Genomic DNA, 19,296 nt, shown 5'->3' with positions numbered 1-19,296 from the left:
AAGGTGTCACGATAAAGGTGTTATGACTTCCTCTCCAGATGAAGCACCTGGACCTGGACCCTAATCTGTTCCGTATTGGTCAGAGTAAGATGTTCTTCAGAACAGGAGTGTTAGCCCAACTGGAGGAGGAGAGGGACCTTAAACTGACCGTGGTCATCATCGCCTTCCAGGCCCACGCTAGGAGCTTCCTGTCGCGCCGGTTAGTGTAACAGTGTTGTTTCCAGCCTGGGCTCCCCACACCGGGACCCTCACATTGACACATTACACCCGTGAGGTAGCGTTGCCAGTAGGTTAGTGTAACAGTGTTGTTTCCAGCCTGGGCTCCCCACACCGGGACCCTCACATCGACAAATTACACCCGTGAGGTAGCGTTGCCAGTAGGTTAGTGTAACAGTGTTGTTTCCAGCCTGGGCTCCCCACACTGGGACCCTCACATCGACACATTACACCCGTGAGGTAGCGTTGCCAGTCGCGCCCACAGCAGCATGATAGCAGACACACTCTGATGTGACTTCTGTCCACAGAGCGTTTAGTAAGCGTCAGGCCCAGCTGACTGCTATGAAGGTGATTCAGAGGAACTGTGCCGTCTACCTGGTCCTGAAGAACTGGCAGTGGTGGAGGCTGTTCACCAAGGTACACACACACACACACACACATCTATATATACACACACACACATCACACACACACACACATCACACACATCACACACACACACACATCACACACATATACACACACACACACATCTATATACACACATCACACACACACACACACACACACACTCACACACATACATCACACAACACACACACTCACACACATACATCACACAACACACACACACACACACATACACATCACACAACACACATACACATCACACATCACACTACACATCACACTACACATACACACACACACATCACACAACACACACACACATACACACATCACACTACACACACACACACACACACACACACATCACACTACACACATCACACTACACACACACACATCACATACACACACATACACACACATCACACATCACACTACACACACACCACACTACACATACACACACAGATCACACAACACACACACACACACAACACACATCACATACACACACACACACACACACTCACACACATACATCACACAACACACATACACACACATCACACACACACACATCACACACATCACACATCATACAACACACACACACATACACACATCACACTACACATCACACTACACACACACACACATCACATACACACACACACACATCACACATCACACTACACACACACACACACACATCACACATCAAACTACACATACACACACACACACATCACACAACACACACATACACACACATCACACTACACACACACACACATCACACTACACACACACACACACACATCACACATCACACTACACATACACACACACATCACATATACACACACACACACACACACACACACACACACACACACACACACACACACACACACAGGTGTTTGATTTCGGACTCGTTATCTGTCCTATCCAGTGTTGTTGATGTTCTGTCACATCCGTTACTTGTTGAGTATATCTTCGTTTTGATTGGTTGATTTGTTTTGATGGCAGCTCTTATGTAAACATTGATTGGTCGTCCCGCAGGTGAAGCCCCTCCTCCAGGTGACGCGACAGGAAGAAGAAATGGGTCAGAAGGAGGAGGAGCTGAAGTCTGCCAAGGATCTGGCTCAGAAGAGCCAGGTGGAACTGAAGGAGATCTCCCAGAAACACACACAGGTGAAGTGGAGACACACACACACACACACACACACACACACACACACACACACACACACACACACACGAAGTGGAGACACACACACACACACACAGGTGAAGTGGAGACACACACGCACACAGGTAAGGCAGAGACACACACACACACACACACACACACACACACACACAAGTGCGGTAGAGACACACACACACACATACAGGTGAGGTGGAAACACACACACACAGGTGAGGTGGAGACACACACACACACTCTCTCTCTCTCTCTCAAGGTATTAGAGGAGCGAGCTAAACTGGAGCAGAAGCTTCAGGCGGAGACAGAGTTGTATGCTGAGGCAGAGGAGATGAGGGTTCGTCTGGAGGTCAAGAAGCAGGAGCTGGAGGAGGTGCTCCATGAGATGGAGTCGCGGCTGGAGGAGGAGGAGGAGAGAGCCACACAGCTGCAGCAGGAGAGGAAGGACATGCAGCAGCAACTACAGGTGGGCAGATCCAAAATGGCTACCGAGCGATGACCTTTTCAACTCTGGTATATCAGTGATGAGTCAAAATGGACAAAATCAGAAACTTTGGCATGAAATGCTAATATGGATATTACCGGGTTCATTGACTTCCTTTGGTTTCTGGTTGGGAAATGCTGAAGTTAGGGGATGGTGGATTTACTGCACTCTGTCCTTATCCATAGACTGGTATAGATGTAAGGTCCTGTTGTGTATCATGTGACCCTGTTGTGGATCATGTGACCCTGTTGTGGATCATGTGGAGGTCTTGTTGTGGGTCAGGTGGAGGCCCTGTTGTGGGTCAGGTGGAGGCCCTGTTGTGGGTCAGGTTAAGGAGGCCCTGTTGTGGGTCAGGTTAAGGAGGCCCTGTTGTGGGTCAGGTTAAGGAGGCCCTGTTGTGGGTCAGGTGAAGGCCCTGTTGTGGGTCAGGTGGAGGTCTTGTTGTGGGTCAGGTTAAGGAGGCCCTGTTGTGGGTCAGATTAAGGAGGCCCTGTTGTGGGTCAGGTGGAGGTCTTGTTGTGGGTCAGGTTAAGGAGGCCCTGTTGTGGGTCAGGTTAAGGAGGCCCTGTTGTGGGTCAGGTGAAGGCCCTGTTGTGGGTCAGGTGAAGGCCCTGTTGTGGGTCAGGTGGAGGTCTTGTTGTGGGTCAGGTTAAGGAGGCCCTGTTGTGGGTCAGGTGGAGGCTCTGTTGTGGGTCAGGTGGAGGTCATGTTGTGGGTCAGGTGGAGGCCCTGTTGTGGGTCAGGTAGAGGTCTTGTTGTGGGTCAGGTGAAGGAGGCCCTGTTGTGGGTCAGGTGGAGGCCCTGTTGTGGGTCAGGTGAAGTAGGTCTTGTTGTGGGTCAGGTTAAGGAGGCCCTGTTGTGGGTCAGGTTAAGGAGGCCCTGTTGTGGGTCAGGTGAAGGCCCTGTTGTGGGTCAGGTGAAGGCCCTGTTGTGGGTCAGGTGGAGGTCTTGTTGTGGGTCAGGTTAAGGAGGCCCTGTTGTGGGTCAGGTGGAGGCTCTGTTGTGGGTCAGGTGGAGGTCATGTTGTGGGTCAGGTGGAGGCCCTGTTGTGGGTCAGGTAGAGGTCTTGTTGTGTGTCAGGTGAAGGAGGCCCTGTTGTGGGTCAGGTGGAGGCCCTGTTGTGGGTCAGGTGAAGTAGGCCCAGTTGTGCGTCAGGTGGAGGTCCTGTTGTGGGTCATATGGCCCTGTTGTGGGTCAGGTGGAGGTCCGGTTGTGGGTCAGGTGGAGGTCTTGTTGTGGGTCAGTTTAAGGAGGCCCTGTTGTGGGTCAGGTGGAGGCCCTGTTGTGGGTCAGGTGGAGGCTCTGTTGTGGGTCAGGTGGAGGTCATGTTGTGGGTCAGGTGAAGTAGGCCCAGTTGTGGGTCAGGTGGAGGTCTTGTTGTGGGTCAGGTTAAGGAGGCCCTGTTGTGGGTCAGGTGGAGGCCCTGTTGTGGGTCAGGTGAAGTAGGCCCAGTTGTGGGTCAGGTGGAGGTCTTGTTGTGGGTCAGGTTAAGGAGGCCCTGTTGTGGGTCAGGTTAAGGAGGCCCTGTTGTGGGTCAGGTGAAGGCCCTGTTGTGGGTCAGGTGAAGGCCCTGTTGTGGGTCAGGTGGAGGTCTTGTTGTGGGTCAGGTTAAGGAGGCCCTGTTGTGGGTCAGGTGGAGGCTCTGTTGTGGGTCAGGTGGAGGTCATGTTGTGGGTCAGGTGGAGGCCCTGTTGTGGGTCAGGTAGAGGTATTGTTGTGGGTCAGGTGGAGGCCCTGTTGTGGGTCAGGTGAAGTAGGCCCAGTTGTGCGTCAGGTGGAGGTCCTGTTGTGGGTCATATGGCCCTGTTGTGGGTCAGGTGGAGGTCCTGTTGTGGGTCAGGTGGAGGTCTTGTTGTGGGTCAGTTTAAGGAGGCCCTGTTGTGGGTCAGGTGGAGGCCCTGTTGTGGGTCAGGTGGAGGCTCTGTTGTGGGTCAGGTGGAGGTCATGTTGTGGGTCAGGTGGAGGCCCTGTTGTGGGTCAGGTGGAGGTCATGTTGTAGGTCAAGTGAAGGCCCTGTTGTGGGTCAGGTGGAGTGACAAAGACCATGTGGGTTGAAACACTGTGATTGTATCACCTAACCTTTATTAAAACATTATATTTGGGAACAGAAAACACACAAACTCTTATCCTATATATTATCGCCCCTCCCTGTCCCTCTCTCTCTCTCCTCTTCATCCCTTTCTCCTCTCTTTGTTTTAGGCCATGGAGGCCCACCTGTCAGAGGAGGAGGACTCTCGTCAGAAGCTGCAGCTGGAGAAGGTGACTGTTGAGGGGAAGGTCAAGAAACTGGAGGAAGACGTTGTCATCATGGAGGACCAGAATAACAAACTACTCAAGGTGTGTTGTTCTCCACCCCTGTCTCAATAAACACCATTCTCCCACCCACCAATCTTCCTCCCTGTTCTCCTGTTCCTCAGCAACTTGAGCTGTTGAAGGAACATGTAGCACTCAGTCCCTGACCCCTCACCTCTGACCTCTGATTAACCTTTCTCCCTGCTGTGTGTTGTTCTTCAGGAGCCTAAGCTGTTGGAGGAGAGAGTAGTACAGTCCCTGACCCCTCACCTCTGAACCCTGACCTTCCTCTCTTTTATCTGTAGAGCGTAAACTGTTGGAGGAGAGAATAGCACAGTCCCTGACCCCTCACCTCTGAACCCTGACCTTTCTCTCTTTTATCCGTTGTTCTTCAGGAGCGTAAACTGTTGGAGGAGAGAATAGCAGACTCCAGCTCTAACCTGGCTGAGGAAGAGGAGAAGTCTAAGAACCTGACCAAGCTGAAGAACAAACATGAGTCTATGATCTCAGACATGGAGGGTGAGTTACTCACCTCTGACCTCTAACCCCTGACCTCTCACCCCTGGCATCAATCAGTCAGTCAGTAATCAGCCAATTATTGTCTTTCATTTAGACCTTAATTGGTTGAATCTGGTGTGTTAGGACTGGGATAAAGCTGAACAAAGCTTACACACTCTCCAAGATTGCATCAGTCTACCTCTGCTATAGATGGTGATGATGACGATTCCTTTCCCTCTTCCTCCTCCTCTTCCTCAGTGCGTATGAAGAAGGAGGAGAAGGGCAGGCAGGATGTGGAAAAGGCCAAGAGGAAGCTGGAGACGGAGCTGGCTGATCTCCAGGAGCAGCTGGCCGACCTGCAGGCCCAGATAGCCGAGCTCAGAGCACAGCTCGCCGCCAAGGAGGAGGAGCTACTGGCCACACAGGCCAGGTAATCAATCCCAGATCATCAGTGATTAACTATCTTCAATCAGTAGCTTTATTATCCAGGAACATATAAACACACTTGACAAAGAGTTAAAGAGTTGAGAGAGACTGTACGTTGACAATCCTAACCGTTATTAGGCATATCTACACACATAAAATAACTATTATTTCTCATGCCCTAAATCTCTCTCTCTCTCTCTGTCAGGTTGGAAGAGGAGTCTGCTGGATGTGTTGCTGCAGTGCGTCGTGTCAGGGAGCTGGAGGGGCTGCTAGGTGAGATCCATGTCAAGGGAGGGTGTCCCAAAAGACACCCGCAAGGGTCAAAGGTAGCAGGTTGGCGTTGATTGGGACGAGTCTCGTCGTTGAGGTAGAACTGAGCGTTTCTGGGGATGAGTCTCGTCCTTGAGGTAGAACTGAGCGTTGATTGGGATGAGTCTCGTCCTTGAGGTAGAACTGAGCATTGATTGGGATGAGTCCTGTCCTTGAGGTAGAACTGAGCGTTGATTGGGACGAGTCTCGCCCTTGAGGTAGAACTGAGTGTTGATTGGGATGAGTCTCGTCCTTGAGGTAGAACTGAGCGTTGATTGGGATGAGTCCTGTCCTTGAGGTAGAACTGAGCGTTGATTGGGACGAGTCTCGTCCTTGAGGTAGAACTGAGCGTTGATTGGGATGAGTCTCGTCATTGAGGTAGAACTGAGCGTTGATTGGGATGAGTCTCGTCCTTGAGGTAGAACTGAGCGTTGATTGGGATGAGTCTCGTCCTTGAGGTAGAACTGAGCGTTGATTGGGATGAGTCTCGTCCTTGAGGTAGAACTGAGTGCTGATTGGGACGAGTCTCGTCCTTGAGGTAGAACTGAGCATTGATTGAGACGAGTCTCGTCCTTGAGGTAGAACTGAGCGTTGATTGGGATGAGTGTCGTCCTTGAGGTAGAACTGAGCGTTGATTGGGACGAGCCTCGTCCTTGAGGTAGAACTGAGCGTTTCTGGGGATGAGTCTCGTCCTTGAAGTAGAACTGAGCGTTGATTGGGACGAGTCTCGTCCTTGAGGTAGAACTGAGCGTTGATTGGGATGAGTCTCGTCATTGAGGTATAACTGAGCGTTGATTGGGACAAGTCTCGTCCTTGAGGTAGAACTGAGCGTTGATTGGGATGAGTCTCGTCCTTGAGGTAGAACTGAGCGTTGATTGGGATGAGTCTCGTCCTTGAGGTAGAACTGAGCGTTGATTGGGACGAGTCTCGTCCTTGAGGTAGAACTGAGCGTTGATTGGGATGAGTCTCGTCCTTGAGGTAGAACTGAGCGTTGATTGGGATGAGTCTCGTCCTTGAGGCAGAACTGAGCGTTGATTGGGACGAGTCTCGTCCTTGAGGTAGAACTGAGCGTTGATTGGGATGAGTCTCGTCCTTGAGGCAGAACTGAACGATTTCTATTAGATGGGCAAGCTGAAAAGTCTAAATGGTCTTTATTGTAAAAAATCTTGAAAACAAATGTAGCTTTTTGGTCTTAATTTAAGGTTATGCATTAAGGTTAGCAGTGTGGTTAAGGTTAGGGTTAGCAGTGTGGTTAAGGTTATGTTTAGCAGTGTGGCTAAGGTTGGGGTTAGCAGTGTGGTTAAGGTTAGGGTTAGCAGTGTGGTTAAGGTTAGGGTTAGCAGTGTGGTTAAGGTTAGGGTTTAAAGTCAGACGTTATGACTTTGTGGCTGTGCCAGCTAGTGACCACTCTGCAGAGCTGCTCCAGAACAACATCCATGATGGAAACCGCTAACCTGCTCAAAGGCAATGCCCTACATGAGGAATAGGGTCCCGTCTGGGTGTGTGTGTTCTCTGGTCATATGTGTGTGTGTGTGTGTGATCACTAGGTGAGATCCAGGAGGACCTGGAGTCAGAGGGGGCTGCCAGGAGGAGGGCTGATGCAGCCTGCAGAGACCTGGGAGAGGAGCTGAACGCTCTGAGGTCTGAGCTGGAAGACACTCTGGACACCACCGCCGCACAGCAGGAGCTACGGTACGGTCAAGTCACGGTCACCACCACGTCCTGACCATACGCTCTCAGTTTGACCTCTAGAGGACACCACATCCTGACCATACGGTCTCAGTTTGACCTCTAGTGACCGTCTAGAGGACTCCACATCCTTACCATACGCTCTCAGTTTGACCTCTAGAGGACACCACATCCTGACCATACGGTCTCAGTTTGACCGTCTAGAGGACACCACATCCTGACCATACGGTCTCAGTTTGACCGTCTAGAGGACACCACATCCTGACCATATGGTCTCAGTTTGACCTCTAGAGGACACCACATCCTGACCATATGGTCTCAGTTTGACCTCTAGAGGACACCACATCCTGACCATACGGTCTCAGTTTGACCTCTAGTGACCTCTAGAGGACACCACATCCTGACCATACTGTCTCAGTTTGACCTCTAGAGGACACCACATCCTGACCATACGGTCTCAGTTTGACCTCTAGAGGACACCACGTCCTGACCAAACGGTCTCAGTTTGACCTCTAGAGGACACCACATCCTGACCATACGGTCTCAGTTTGACCTCTAGAGGACACCACATCCTGACCATACGGTCTCAGTTTGACCTCTAGAGGACACCACATCCTGACCATACGGTCTCAGTTTGACCTCTAGAGGACACCACATCCTGACCATACGGTCTCAGTTTGACCTCTAGAGGACACCACATCCTGACCATACGGTCTCAGTTTGACCTCTAGAGAACACCACATCCTGACCATACGCTCTCAGTTTGACCTCTAGTGACCGTCTAGAGGACACCACATCCTGACCATACGGTCTCAGTTTGACCTCTAGTGACCGTCTAGAGGACACCACATCCTGACCATATGCTCTCAGTTTGACCTCTAGTGACCTCTAGAGGACACCACATCCTGACCATACGGTCTCAGTTTGACCTCTAGTGACCGTCTAGAGGACACCACATCCTGACCATACGCTCTCAGTTTGACCTCTAGAGGACACCACATCCTGACCATACGCTCTCAGTTTGACCTCTAGAGGACACCACATCCTGACCATACGGTCTCAGTTTGACCTCTAGAGGACACCACATCCTGACCATACGGTCTCAGTTTGAACTCTAGTGACCGTCTAGAAGACACCACATCCTGACCATACGGTCTCAGTTTGAACTCTAGTGACCGTCTAGAAGACTCCACATCCTGACCATACGGTCTCAGTTTGACCTCTAGAGGACACCACATCCTGACCATACGGTCTCAGTTTGAACTCTAGTGACCGTCTAGAAGACACCACATCCTGACCATACGGTCTCAGTTTGACCTCTAGTGACCTCTAGAGGACACCACATCCTGACCATACGGTCTCAGTTTGACCTCTAGTGACCGTCTAGAGGACACCACGTCCTGACCATACGGTCTCAGTTTGACCTCTAGTGACCGTCTAGAGGACACCACATCCTGACCATACGGTCTCAGTTTGACCTCTAGAGGACACCACATCCTGACCATACGGTCTCAGTTTGACCTCTAGTGACCTCTAGAGGACACCACATCCTGACCATACGGTCTCAGTTTGACCTCTAGAGGACACCACATCCTGACCATACGGTCTCAGTTTGAACTCTAGTGACCGTCTAGAAGACACCACATCCTGACCATACGGTCTCAGTTTGACCTCTAGTGACCTCTAGAGGACACCACATCCTGACCATACGGTCTCAGTTTGACCTCTAGTGACCTCTAGAGGACACCACGTCCTGACCATACGGTCTCAGTTTGACCTCTAGTGACCGTCTAGAGGACACCACATCCTGACCATACGGTCTCAGTTTGACCTCTAGAGGACACCACATCCTGACCATACGGTCTCAGTTTGACCTCTAGTGACCTCTAGAGGACACCACATCCTGACCATACGGTCTCAGTTTGACCTCTAGTGACCTCTAGAGGACACCACATCCTGACCATACGGTCTCAGTTTGACCTCTAGTGACCGTCTAGAGGACACCACATCCTGACCATACGGTCTCAGTTTGACCTCTAGAGGACACCACATCCTGACCATACGGTCTCAGTTTGACCTCTAGTGACCGTCTAGAGGACACCACATCCTGACCATACGGTCTCAGTTTGACCTCTAGTGACCTCTAGAGGACACCACTGGATTTCACTGCTGCACAACAGGAAGTACGGTACGGCTCCAATTGGGACACACACACTGATGGTTGCTGTGTGTTGTGTTCTCCAGGACGAAGCGAGAGCAGGAGGTTGCCATGTTGAAGAAGGTGATGGAGGAGGAAGGGAGGAACCATGAAGCTCAGGTCCAGGAGATGAGACAGAAACACACACAGACTGTTGAGGAACTGTCTGAACAACTGGAGCAGGCCAAGAGGGTAACACACACACCTGACGCCTGCATGGGAACACACACACACACACACACAAAGTAAACACACTCCCTCACACCCTCCCGTCTCTCCTCATTCCCTCCACCCTCCCGTCTCTCCCTCATTCCCTCCACCCTCCCTTCTCTCCCCACTCCCTCCACCCTCCCTTCTCTCCCCACTCCCTCATTCCCTCCACCCTCCCTTCTCTCCCCACTCCCTCATTCCCTCCACCCTCCCGTCTCTCCCTCATTCCCTCCACCCTCCCTTCTCTCCCCACTCCCTCATTCCCTCCACCCTCCCGTCTCTCCCTCATTCCCTCCACCCTCCCTTCTCTCCCTACTCCCTCATTCCCTCCCTTCTCTCCCACTCCCTCATTCCCTCACACCCTCCCTTCTCTCCCCACTCCTCACACCCTCCCGTCTCTCCCCACTCCCTCATTCCCTCCACCCTCCCGTCCCTCCCCACTCCTCACACCCTCCCGTCTCTCCCAACCCTCCCTTCTCTCCCCAGGTGCGAGCCAGTCTGGAGAAGGCTAAGCAGGGATTGGAGAAGGAGTCATCTGACCTCAGCGCAGACCTCCACTCATTGGCCAACGCCAAGCAGGAGGTGGAGCACAAGAGGAAGAAGGTCGAAGGTCAGCTGTCAGACTTGCAGTCGCGCTACAACGACAGCGAGAGACAGAGGGGGGAGCTGGGAGAACGAGTCTCTAAGTTGACCGTGAGTAGCGTACACTGGCTACAGATGTAGGATCTTAATTTGAACCAGTTTGCTACAGCAGGAAAATAATCCTGCAGCAACAGGAAATTTGAATTATTATGTGGATTGTAATTAATGGACATTTTAGTAGGGGTTGATACATTTTTTCGTAAGGGAAAATCAAGTCTGAAACTCCAAAGTGGAAATTATAGTTAAACTTTTTTAAACCTCAAATACACGACACGTTTGCAGAAAATGTATACTGCAACAGGGTGATCAAATTAATATCCTACATCTGTACCACATCACACGTCAGATGGAAATAATACAAGTGACAAGACCTGAAACACGAGCAGGGGGTTGTCCTTAGTACAACTGTCCTCTATGTATGGGTGTTGAGCAAGGGGTTGTCCTTAGTACAACTGTCCTCTATGTATGGGTGTTGAGCAGGGGGTTGTCCTTAGTACAACTGTCCTCTATGTATGGGTGTTGAGCAGGGGGTTGTCCTTAGTACAACTGTCCTCTATGTATGGGTGTTGAGCAGGGGGTTGTCCTTAGTACAACTGTCCTCTATGTATGGGTGTTGAGCAGGGGGTTGTCCTTAGTACAACTGTCCTCTATGTATGGGTGTCGAGCAGGGGGTTGTCCTTAGTACAACTGTCATCTATGTATGGGGGTTGTCCTTAGTACAACTGTCCTCTATGTATGGGTGTTGAGCAGGGGGTTGTCCTTAGTACAACTGTCCTCTATGTATGGGTGTTGAGCAGGGGGTTGTCCTTAGTACAACTGTCCTCTATGTATTGGTGTTGAGTAGGGGGTTGTCCTTAGTACAACTGTCCTCTATGTATGGGTGTCGAGCAGGGGGTTGTCCTTAGTACAACTGTCCTCTATGTATGGGTGTCGAGCAGGGGGTTGTCCTTAGTACAACTGTCCTCTATGTATGGGTGTTGAGCAGGGGGTTGTCCTTAGTACAACTGTCCTCTATGTATGGGTGTTGAGCAGGGGGTTGTCCTTAGTACAACTGTCCTCTATGTATGGGTGTCGAGCAGGGGGTTGTCCTTAGTACAACTGTCCTCTATGTATGGGTGTTGAGCAAGGGGTTGTCCTTAGTACAACTGTCCTCTATGTATGGGTGTCGAGCAGGGGGTTGTCCTTAGCACAACTGTCCTCTATGTATGGGGGTTGAGCAGGGGGTTGTCCTTAGTACAACTGTCCTCTATGTATGGGTGTCGAGCAGGGGGTTGTCCTTAGTACAACTGTCCTCTATGTATGGGGGTTGTCCTTAGTACAACTGTCCTCTATATATGGGTGTTGAGCAGGGAGTTGTCCTTAGTACAACTGTCCTCTATGTATGGGTGACCCATCTGAGAACGCTAAACAACAGCCCAGAAATACAACAGTCATTGAACACTATGGCGTCTGCTTACCCCTGATGTTTACCTGGTAAGTTGACTGAGAACGTATTGTGGGTTTTACAGCAAGGACCTGGGGATGAAGGAGCGGATTTGGTGTGTTTTTATTCACACGATGACAGACATCATCATTTATTATTTCATGTTTGTGACAACCTGCTGCTCTTTTATCCCATCCCCTTCTTCTCCCATCCCCTTCTTCTCTCATCCCCTTCTTCTCTCATCCCCTTCTTCTCTCATCCCCTTCTTCTTTCCCCTTCTCTCATCCCCTTCTTCTCTCATCCCCTTCTTCTCTTATCCCCTTCTCCTCTCATCCACTTCTTCTCTCATCCCCTTCTTCTTTCCCCTTCTCTCATCCCCTTCTTCTCTCATCCCCTTCTTCTCTCATCCACTTCTTCTCTCATCCCCTTCTTTCCCCTTCTTCTCTCATCCCCTTCTTCTCTCATCCCCTTCTTCTCTCATCCCCTTCTCCTCTCATCCACTTCTTCTCTCATCCCCTTCTTTTCTCATCCCCTTCTTTTCTCATCCCCTTCTTTTCTCATCCCCTTCTTCTCTCATCCCCTTCTTCTCTCATCCCCTTCTCCTCTCATCCCCTTCTCCTCTCATCCACTTCTTCTCTCATCCCCTTCTTCTTTCCCCTTCTCTCATCCCCTTCTTCTCTCATCCCCTTCTTCTCTCATCCCCTTCTCCTCTCATCCACTTCTTCTCTCATCCCCTTCTTCTTTCCCCTTCTCTCATCCTCTTCTTTTCTCATCCCCTTCTTCTCTCATCCCCTTCTTCTCTCATCCCCTTCTCCTCTCATCCACTTCTTCTCTCATCCCCTTCTTCTTTCCCCTTCTCTCATCCCCTTCTTTTCTCATCCCCTTCTTCTCTCATCCCCTTCTTCTCTCATCCCCTTCTCCTCTCATCCCCTTCTTCTCTCATCCCTCTGTTCCAGTCTGAGTTGGACAGTGTGAGCGGTCTGCTGAATGAGGTGGAGGGGAAGAACATTAAACTGAGTAAAGACCTGGTCAGTCTGGGGTCCCAGCTACAGGACACTCAGGTGAGACTCAGACCTACAGGACTCTCAGGTGAGACTCAGACCTACAGGACTCTCAGGTGAGACTCAGACCTACAGGACTCTCAGGTGAGACTCAGACCTACAGGACTCAGACCTACAGGACTCTCAGGTGAGACTCAGACCTACAGGACTCTCGGGTGAGACTCAGACCTACAGGACTCTCGGGTGAGACAGACCTACAGGACTCTCAGGTGAGACTCAGACCTACAGGACTCAGGTGAGACTCAGACCTACAGGACTCTCAGGTGAGACTCAGACCTACAGGACTCTCAGGTGAGACTCAGACCTACAGGACTCTCAGGTGAGACACAGACCTACAGGACTCAGACCCACAGGACTCTCGGGTGAGACTCAGACCTACAGGACTCTCAGGTGAGACTCAGACCTACAGGACTCTTGGGTGAGACTCAGACCTACAGGACTCTTGGGTGAGACTCAGACCTACAGGATTCTCGGGTGAGACTCAGACCTACAGGACTCTCGGGTGAGACAGACCTACAGGACTCTCAGGTGAGACTCAGACCTACAGGACTCAGACCTACAGGACTCTTGGGTGAGTCTCAGACCTACAGGACTCTCAGGTGAGACTCAGACCTACAGGACTCTCAGGTGAGACTCAGACCTACAGGACTCAGACCTACAGGACTCTCAGGTGAGACTCAGACCTACAGGACTCTCGGGTGAGACTCAGACCTACAGGACTCTCGGGTGAGACAGACCTACAGGACTCTCAGGTGAGACTCAGACCTACAGGACTCAGACCTACAGGACTCTCAGGTGAGACTCAGACCTACAGGACTCTCGGGTGAGACTCAGACCTACAGGACTCTCGGGTGAGACAGACCTACAGGACTCTCAGGTGAGACTCAGACCTACAGGACTCTCAGGTGAGACACAGACCTACAGGACTCAGACCCACAGGACTCTCGGGTGAGACTCAGACCTACAGGACTCTCAGGTGAGACTCAGACCTACAGGACTCTCGGGTGAGACTCAGACCTACAGGACTCTCGGGTGAGACTCAGACCTACAGGACTCTCAGGTGAGACTCAGACCTACAGGACTCTCAGGTGAGACACAGACCTACAGGACTCAGACCTACAGGACTCTCAGGTGAGACTCAGACCTACAGGACTCTCAGGTGAGACTCAGACCTACAGGACTCTCAGGTGAGACTCAGACCTACAGGACTCTCAGGTGAGACTCAGACCTACAGGACTCTCAGGTGAGACTCAGACCTACAGGACTCTCAGGTGAGACACAGACCTACAGGACTCAGACCTACAGGACTCTCAGGTGAGACTCAGACCTACAGGACTCTCAGGTGAGACTCAGACCTACAGGACTCTCAGGTGAGACTCAGACCTACAGGACTCTCGCGTGAGACTCAGACCTACAGGACTCTCGGGTGAGACTCAGACCTACAGGACTCTCGGGTGAGACTCAGACCTACAGGACTCTCGGGTGAGACTCAGACCTACAGGACTCTCGGGTGAGACTCAGACCTACAGGACTCTCAGGTGAGACTCAGACCTACAGGACTCTCAGGTGAGACTCAGACCTACAGGACTCTCAGGTGAGACTCAGACCTACAGGACTCTTGGGTGAGACTCAGACCTACAGGACTCTCGGGTGAGACTCAGACCTACAGGACTCTCGGGTGAGACTCAGACCTACAGGACTCAGACCTACAGGACTCAGACCTACAGGACTCTCAGGTGAGACTCAGACCTACAGGACTCTCGGGTGAGACTCAGACCTACAGGACTCTCGGGTGAGACTCAGACCTACAGGACTCAGACCTACAGGACTGTCTGACTTACTTCACAGAACAACTGGTAGGGGAAACACTGAATAGATATGGGATGTTCAGCTGCCAGGGAAACCTTCTCGGAGTGACAGACAGAGTTTATTTTACGGGTTGTCTAATACTTTGTTTTTTAAGTCATTTTAAGTTTGAGGCTAAAGTGAACGACAACACACTACCACAACCTGTTTCTGTTTATCTGTTTCCCCTCTCTCCCCTCCCCCTCTCCCCCTCTCTCCCCTCCCCCTCTCCCCTCCCCCTCTCTCCTCCCCCCTCCTCCTTTCTCCTCTCTCCTCCCCCCTCTCCCTCCCCCTCTCCCTCCCCCTCTCTCCTCCTCTCTCTCCTCCCCTGCACCCTCCAGGAGTTGTTGTCAGAGGAGACTCGTCAGAAGCTGAACCTGTCAGGTCGTCTTCGCCAGACAGAGGAAGACAGGAACAACCTTCTCGAACAGCTGGAGGAAGAGACAGAGGCCAAGAGAGGAGTGGAGAGACAGGCCTCCAGCCTCAACATACAGGTCAGTAGAGAGACAGGCCTCCAGCCTCAACATGCAGGTCAGTAGAGAGACAGGCCTCCAGCCTCAACATGCAGGTCAGTGGAGAGACAGGCCTCCAGCCTCAACATGCAGGTCAGTAGAGAGAGAGAGAGAGAGAGAGAGAGAGGTCAGTACTGTTACAGAAAGAGAATATAGAGTTTGACCTTTGACCCCCTCTCGTCAGCTGTCTGACTGTAAGAAGCATCTGGATGAGCAGCAGGGAACAGTGGAACTCCTGGAAGAGGGGAAGAAACGCCTGCAGAGAGACCTGGAGGCTGCCAACTCACAGTACGACAATTACACATAGAAGATAAATATACTGTATATAACAGTGATATATATATTTAGAATAAAACATATGTAGGATCTTAATTTGGATCACTCAATTTGTTGCTGAGAATTTTCCTGCACAGCAGGAATGAGCAGATGATCTTCGTGATTTAAATAAATTCACTGGAAAACCTGCACCAACACACGGTTATATTAACAGTATTGCACTTTTACGGGGGGACTCTCTCCCCTCCCCCTCTCCTCCTCTCTCCCCTCTCCCTCTCCTCCTCTCTCCCCTCTCCCTCCCCTCTCCCTCTCCTCTTTTACGGGGGGACTCTCTCCCCTCCCCCTCTCCTCCTCTCTCCCCTCTCCCTCTCCTCCTCTCTCCCCTTTTACGGGGGGACTCTCTCCCCTCCCCCTCTCCTCCTCTCTCCCCTCTCCCTCTCCTCCTCTCTCCCCTTTTACGGGGGGACTCTCTCCCCTCTCCCTCTCCTCCTCTCTCCCCTCTCCCTCTCCTCCTCTCTCCACTTTTACGGGGGGACTCTCTCCCCTCCCCCTCTCCTCCTCTCTCCCCTCTCCCTCTCCTCCTCTCTCCCCTCTCCCTCTCCTCCTCTCTCCTCTTTTATGGGGGGACTAGCTAGTAGCAACATTATGGACTTTAAAACGTTAAAATCCTGTTGCTGCAGGATTATTTTGCTGCGACATTACTGGTCAAATGAAGATCCTGCATCTGTATAGACATACTGTATATAATATATATATAACTAACCGTATGTAAGTATATGTTGCTCCTCCATGGTGTGTTTGTAGGTATGAGGAGAAGGTGTGTGCCTATGATAAACTGGAGAAGAACAGGATCCGACTACAGCAGGAACTGGAGGACATTCTGATGGACCTGGACAACCAGAGAGCCTTGGTCTCCAACCTGGAAAAGAAACAGAGGAAGTTTGACCAGGTTAGTAGTCCGTTCAACTCAATTCAACTCCATTCAACTCAAATCGATTCAACTCAGTTCAATTCATTTCAACTCAATTCAACTCAATTCAACTCCATTCAACTCAAATCGATTCAACTCCGTTCAATTCAACTCAATTCAACTTCATTAAACTCAAATCGATTCAACTCCGTTCAATTCAATTCAACTCATTTCAATTCATTTCAACTCAATTCAACTTCATTAAACTCAAATCGATTCAACTCAGTTCAATTCAATTCAACTCATTTCAATTCATTTCAACTCAATTCAACTTCATTAAACTCAAATCGATTCAACTCAGTTCAATTCAACTCATTTCAATTCATTTCAACTCAATTCAACTCAATTCAACTTCATTAAACTCAAATCGATTCAACTCCGTTCAATTCAATTCAACTCATTTCAATTCATTTCAACTCAATTCAACTTAATTCAACTTCATTAAACTCAAATCGATTCAACTCAGTTCAATTCAATTCAACTCATTTCAATTCATTTCAACTCAATTCAACTTCATTAAACTCAAATCGATTCAACTCAGTTCAATTCAATTCAACTCATTTCAATTCATTTCAACTCAATTCAACTTAATTCAACTTCATTAAACTCAAAACGATTCAACTCAGTTCAATTCAATCCAATTCAATTCAACTTAATTTATCCCCTCAGGGGCAATTAAGAAAGGGAAGTCAGTAACAACAAGTATCATAATCAACACAACACCCTCCACACAACAGATATCATTTCTGTTTGTGCTGTCTTGCCAACCTTTAACAGCTATTATCTTTGCCTCCACCTGTGAAAATCTGTTATTTTCTCATCTCCTCTCTCTCCCTCCCTCCTCTCCTCCACCTCTCCCCCCCTCCCTCCCTCCCTCCCTCCCTCCCTCCCTCCCTCCCTCCCTCCCTCCCTCCCTCCCTCCCCCTCCCTCCCTCCCTCCCTCCCTCCCTCACTCCACTCCTCCCCTCTCCCTCCCTCCCACCTCCCTCCCTCCTCTCCTCCCCTCTCCCTCCCTCCTCTCCTCCCTCTCTCCCACCTCTCCTCCCCTCTCCCTCCCACCACTCCTCCCCTCTCCCTCCCTCCCTCCCACCTCCCTCCCTCCCTCCCTCCCACCTCTCCTCCCCTCTCCCTCCCACCACTCCACTCCTCCCCTCTCTCTCCCTCCCTCCCTCCCACCTCCCTCCCTCCTCTCCTCCCCTCTCCTCTCCCTTCCTCCTCTCCTCCCTCCCTACCTCTCTCCCACCTCTCATCCCCTCTCCCTCCCTCCTCTCCTCCCCTCCCCTCCCCTCTCCCTCCCACCTCCCTCCCTCCCTCCCTCCCACCTCTCCTCCCCTCTCCCTCCCACCACTCCACTCCTCCCCTCTCTCTCCCTCCCTCCCTCCCACCTCCCTCCCTCCTCTCCTCCCCTCTCCTCTCCCTTCCTCCTCTCCTCCCTCCCTACCTCTCTCCCACCTCTCATCCCCTCTCCCTCCCTCCCACCTCTCCTCCCCTCTCATCCCTCCCTCCCTCCTCTCCTCCCCTCTCCCTCCCTCCCTCCCTCCCTCCCACCACTCCACTCCTCCCCTCTCCCTCCCTCCCTCCCACCTCCCACCTCTCCTCCCCTCTCCCTCCCTCCCTCCCTCCTCTCCTCTCCTCCCCTCTCCCTCCCTCCTCTCCCTCCCTCCTCTCCTCCCACCCTCCCTCTCTCCCACCTCTCCTCCCCTCTCTCAGATGCTAGCAGAGGAGCGTTCCATCTCCGGTAAGTATGCTGAGGAGCGTGACCGAGCGGAGGCGGAGGCCAGAGAGAAGGAGACGCGGGCGCTGGCTCTGGGCAGGGCCTTGGAGGAGATGCAGGGCTCCCTGGAGGAGCAGGAGAGAAGCAACAAGGCCCTCAGGGCAGAGATGGAGGACCTGGTCAGCTCCAAGGACGATGTCGGGAAGAACGTGAGTGTGTTTGTATCTCTCTCGCTCTCTTCATCTTTCACTCTCTCCCTTTCTCTCCCTCTCTTTCTCTCCCTCTCTTTTTCTCTCCCTTTCACTATCTCCCTTTCTCTCCCTCTCTTTCACTCTCTCCCTTTCTCTCCCTCTCTTTCTCTTCCTCTCTTTCTCCATTAAGCTTTCTCTTTCTCTCCCTCTCTCTCTCCATCAAGCTCTCTCTTTCTTTGTCTCTCTCTCTCGTGCCCCTGTTGTCAGGTTCATTGTGACTGATTGTGTTGTGGGTTGGCCAGGTCCATGAGTTGGAGAAAACGAAGCGAGGTCTGGAGGCGGTGCTGGATGAGATGCGGACCCAGATGGAGGAGCTGGAGGACGAGCTACAGGTCGCGGAGGATGCTAAGCTACGTCTGGAGGTCAACACGCAGGCCATGAAGACACAGCATGACAGAGACCTGCAGGGACGAGACGAACAGGGGGAGGAGAGGAGGAAACAACTACTGAAACAGGTAGGAGACGGGGAGGGGACGAGGAGACAGGGGGAGGGGAGGAGGAAACAACTACTGAAACAGGTAGGAGACGGGGGGAGAGGAGGAGACAGAGGGAGGGGAGGAGGAGACAGGGGAGGAGAGGAGGAGACAACTACTGAAACAGGTAGGAGACGGGGGGAGAGGAGGAGACAGGGGAGGGGAGGAGGAGACAGGGGGAGGGGAGGAG

The 19,296-nt window shown here is 51.5% G+C and overlaps 1 protein-coding gene across 1 annotated transcript in view; it reads left to right on the top strand.

Moving 5' to 3' along the window:
* Positions 1-19,296, top strand: part of LOC110539049 (myosin-11-like) — a 76,458-nt gene that overhangs the window by 41,636 nt on the left and 15,526 nt on the right. Inside the window, exons 21-37 of the mRNA XM_036942064.1 lie at positions 39-199; positions 525-633; positions 1,690-1,821; positions 2,094-2,300; positions 4,518-4,655; positions 5,006-5,129; positions 5,367-5,538; positions 5,740-5,807; positions 7,391-7,535; positions 9,777-9,921; positions 10,426-10,632; positions 12,961-13,065; positions 15,252-15,404; positions 15,607-15,710; positions 16,503-16,647; positions 18,379-18,591; positions 18,876-19,088. Of these exons, the coding sequence (XP_036797959.1) occupies positions 39-199; positions 525-633; positions 1,690-1,821; positions 2,094-2,300; positions 4,518-4,655; positions 5,006-5,129; positions 5,367-5,538; positions 5,740-5,807; positions 7,391-7,535; positions 9,777-9,921; positions 10,426-10,632; positions 12,961-13,065; positions 15,252-15,404; positions 15,607-15,710; positions 16,503-16,647; positions 18,379-18,591; positions 18,876-19,088 (2,541 nt within the window). The remainder of the gene's footprint in view (positions 1-38; positions 200-524; positions 634-1,689; positions 1,822-2,093; positions 2,301-4,517; positions 4,656-5,005; positions 5,130-5,366; positions 5,539-5,739; positions 5,808-7,390; positions 7,536-9,776; positions 9,922-10,425; positions 10,633-12,960; positions 13,066-15,251; positions 15,405-15,606; positions 15,711-16,502; positions 16,648-18,378; positions 18,592-18,875; positions 19,089-19,296) is intronic.

The sequence above is a fragment of the Oncorhynchus mykiss genome, chromosome 13 (genome assembly GCF_013265735.2).
Source record: "Oncorhynchus mykiss isolate Arlee chromosome 13, USDA_OmykA_1.1, whole genome shotgun sequence".
Classification (NCBI taxonomy): domain Eukaryota; kingdom Metazoa; phylum Chordata; class Actinopteri; order Salmoniformes; family Salmonidae; genus Oncorhynchus; species Oncorhynchus mykiss.
The sequence above is the reverse complement of the archived record's forward strand: the minus strand, read 5'-3'. Positions and strand labels throughout refer to the sequence as shown.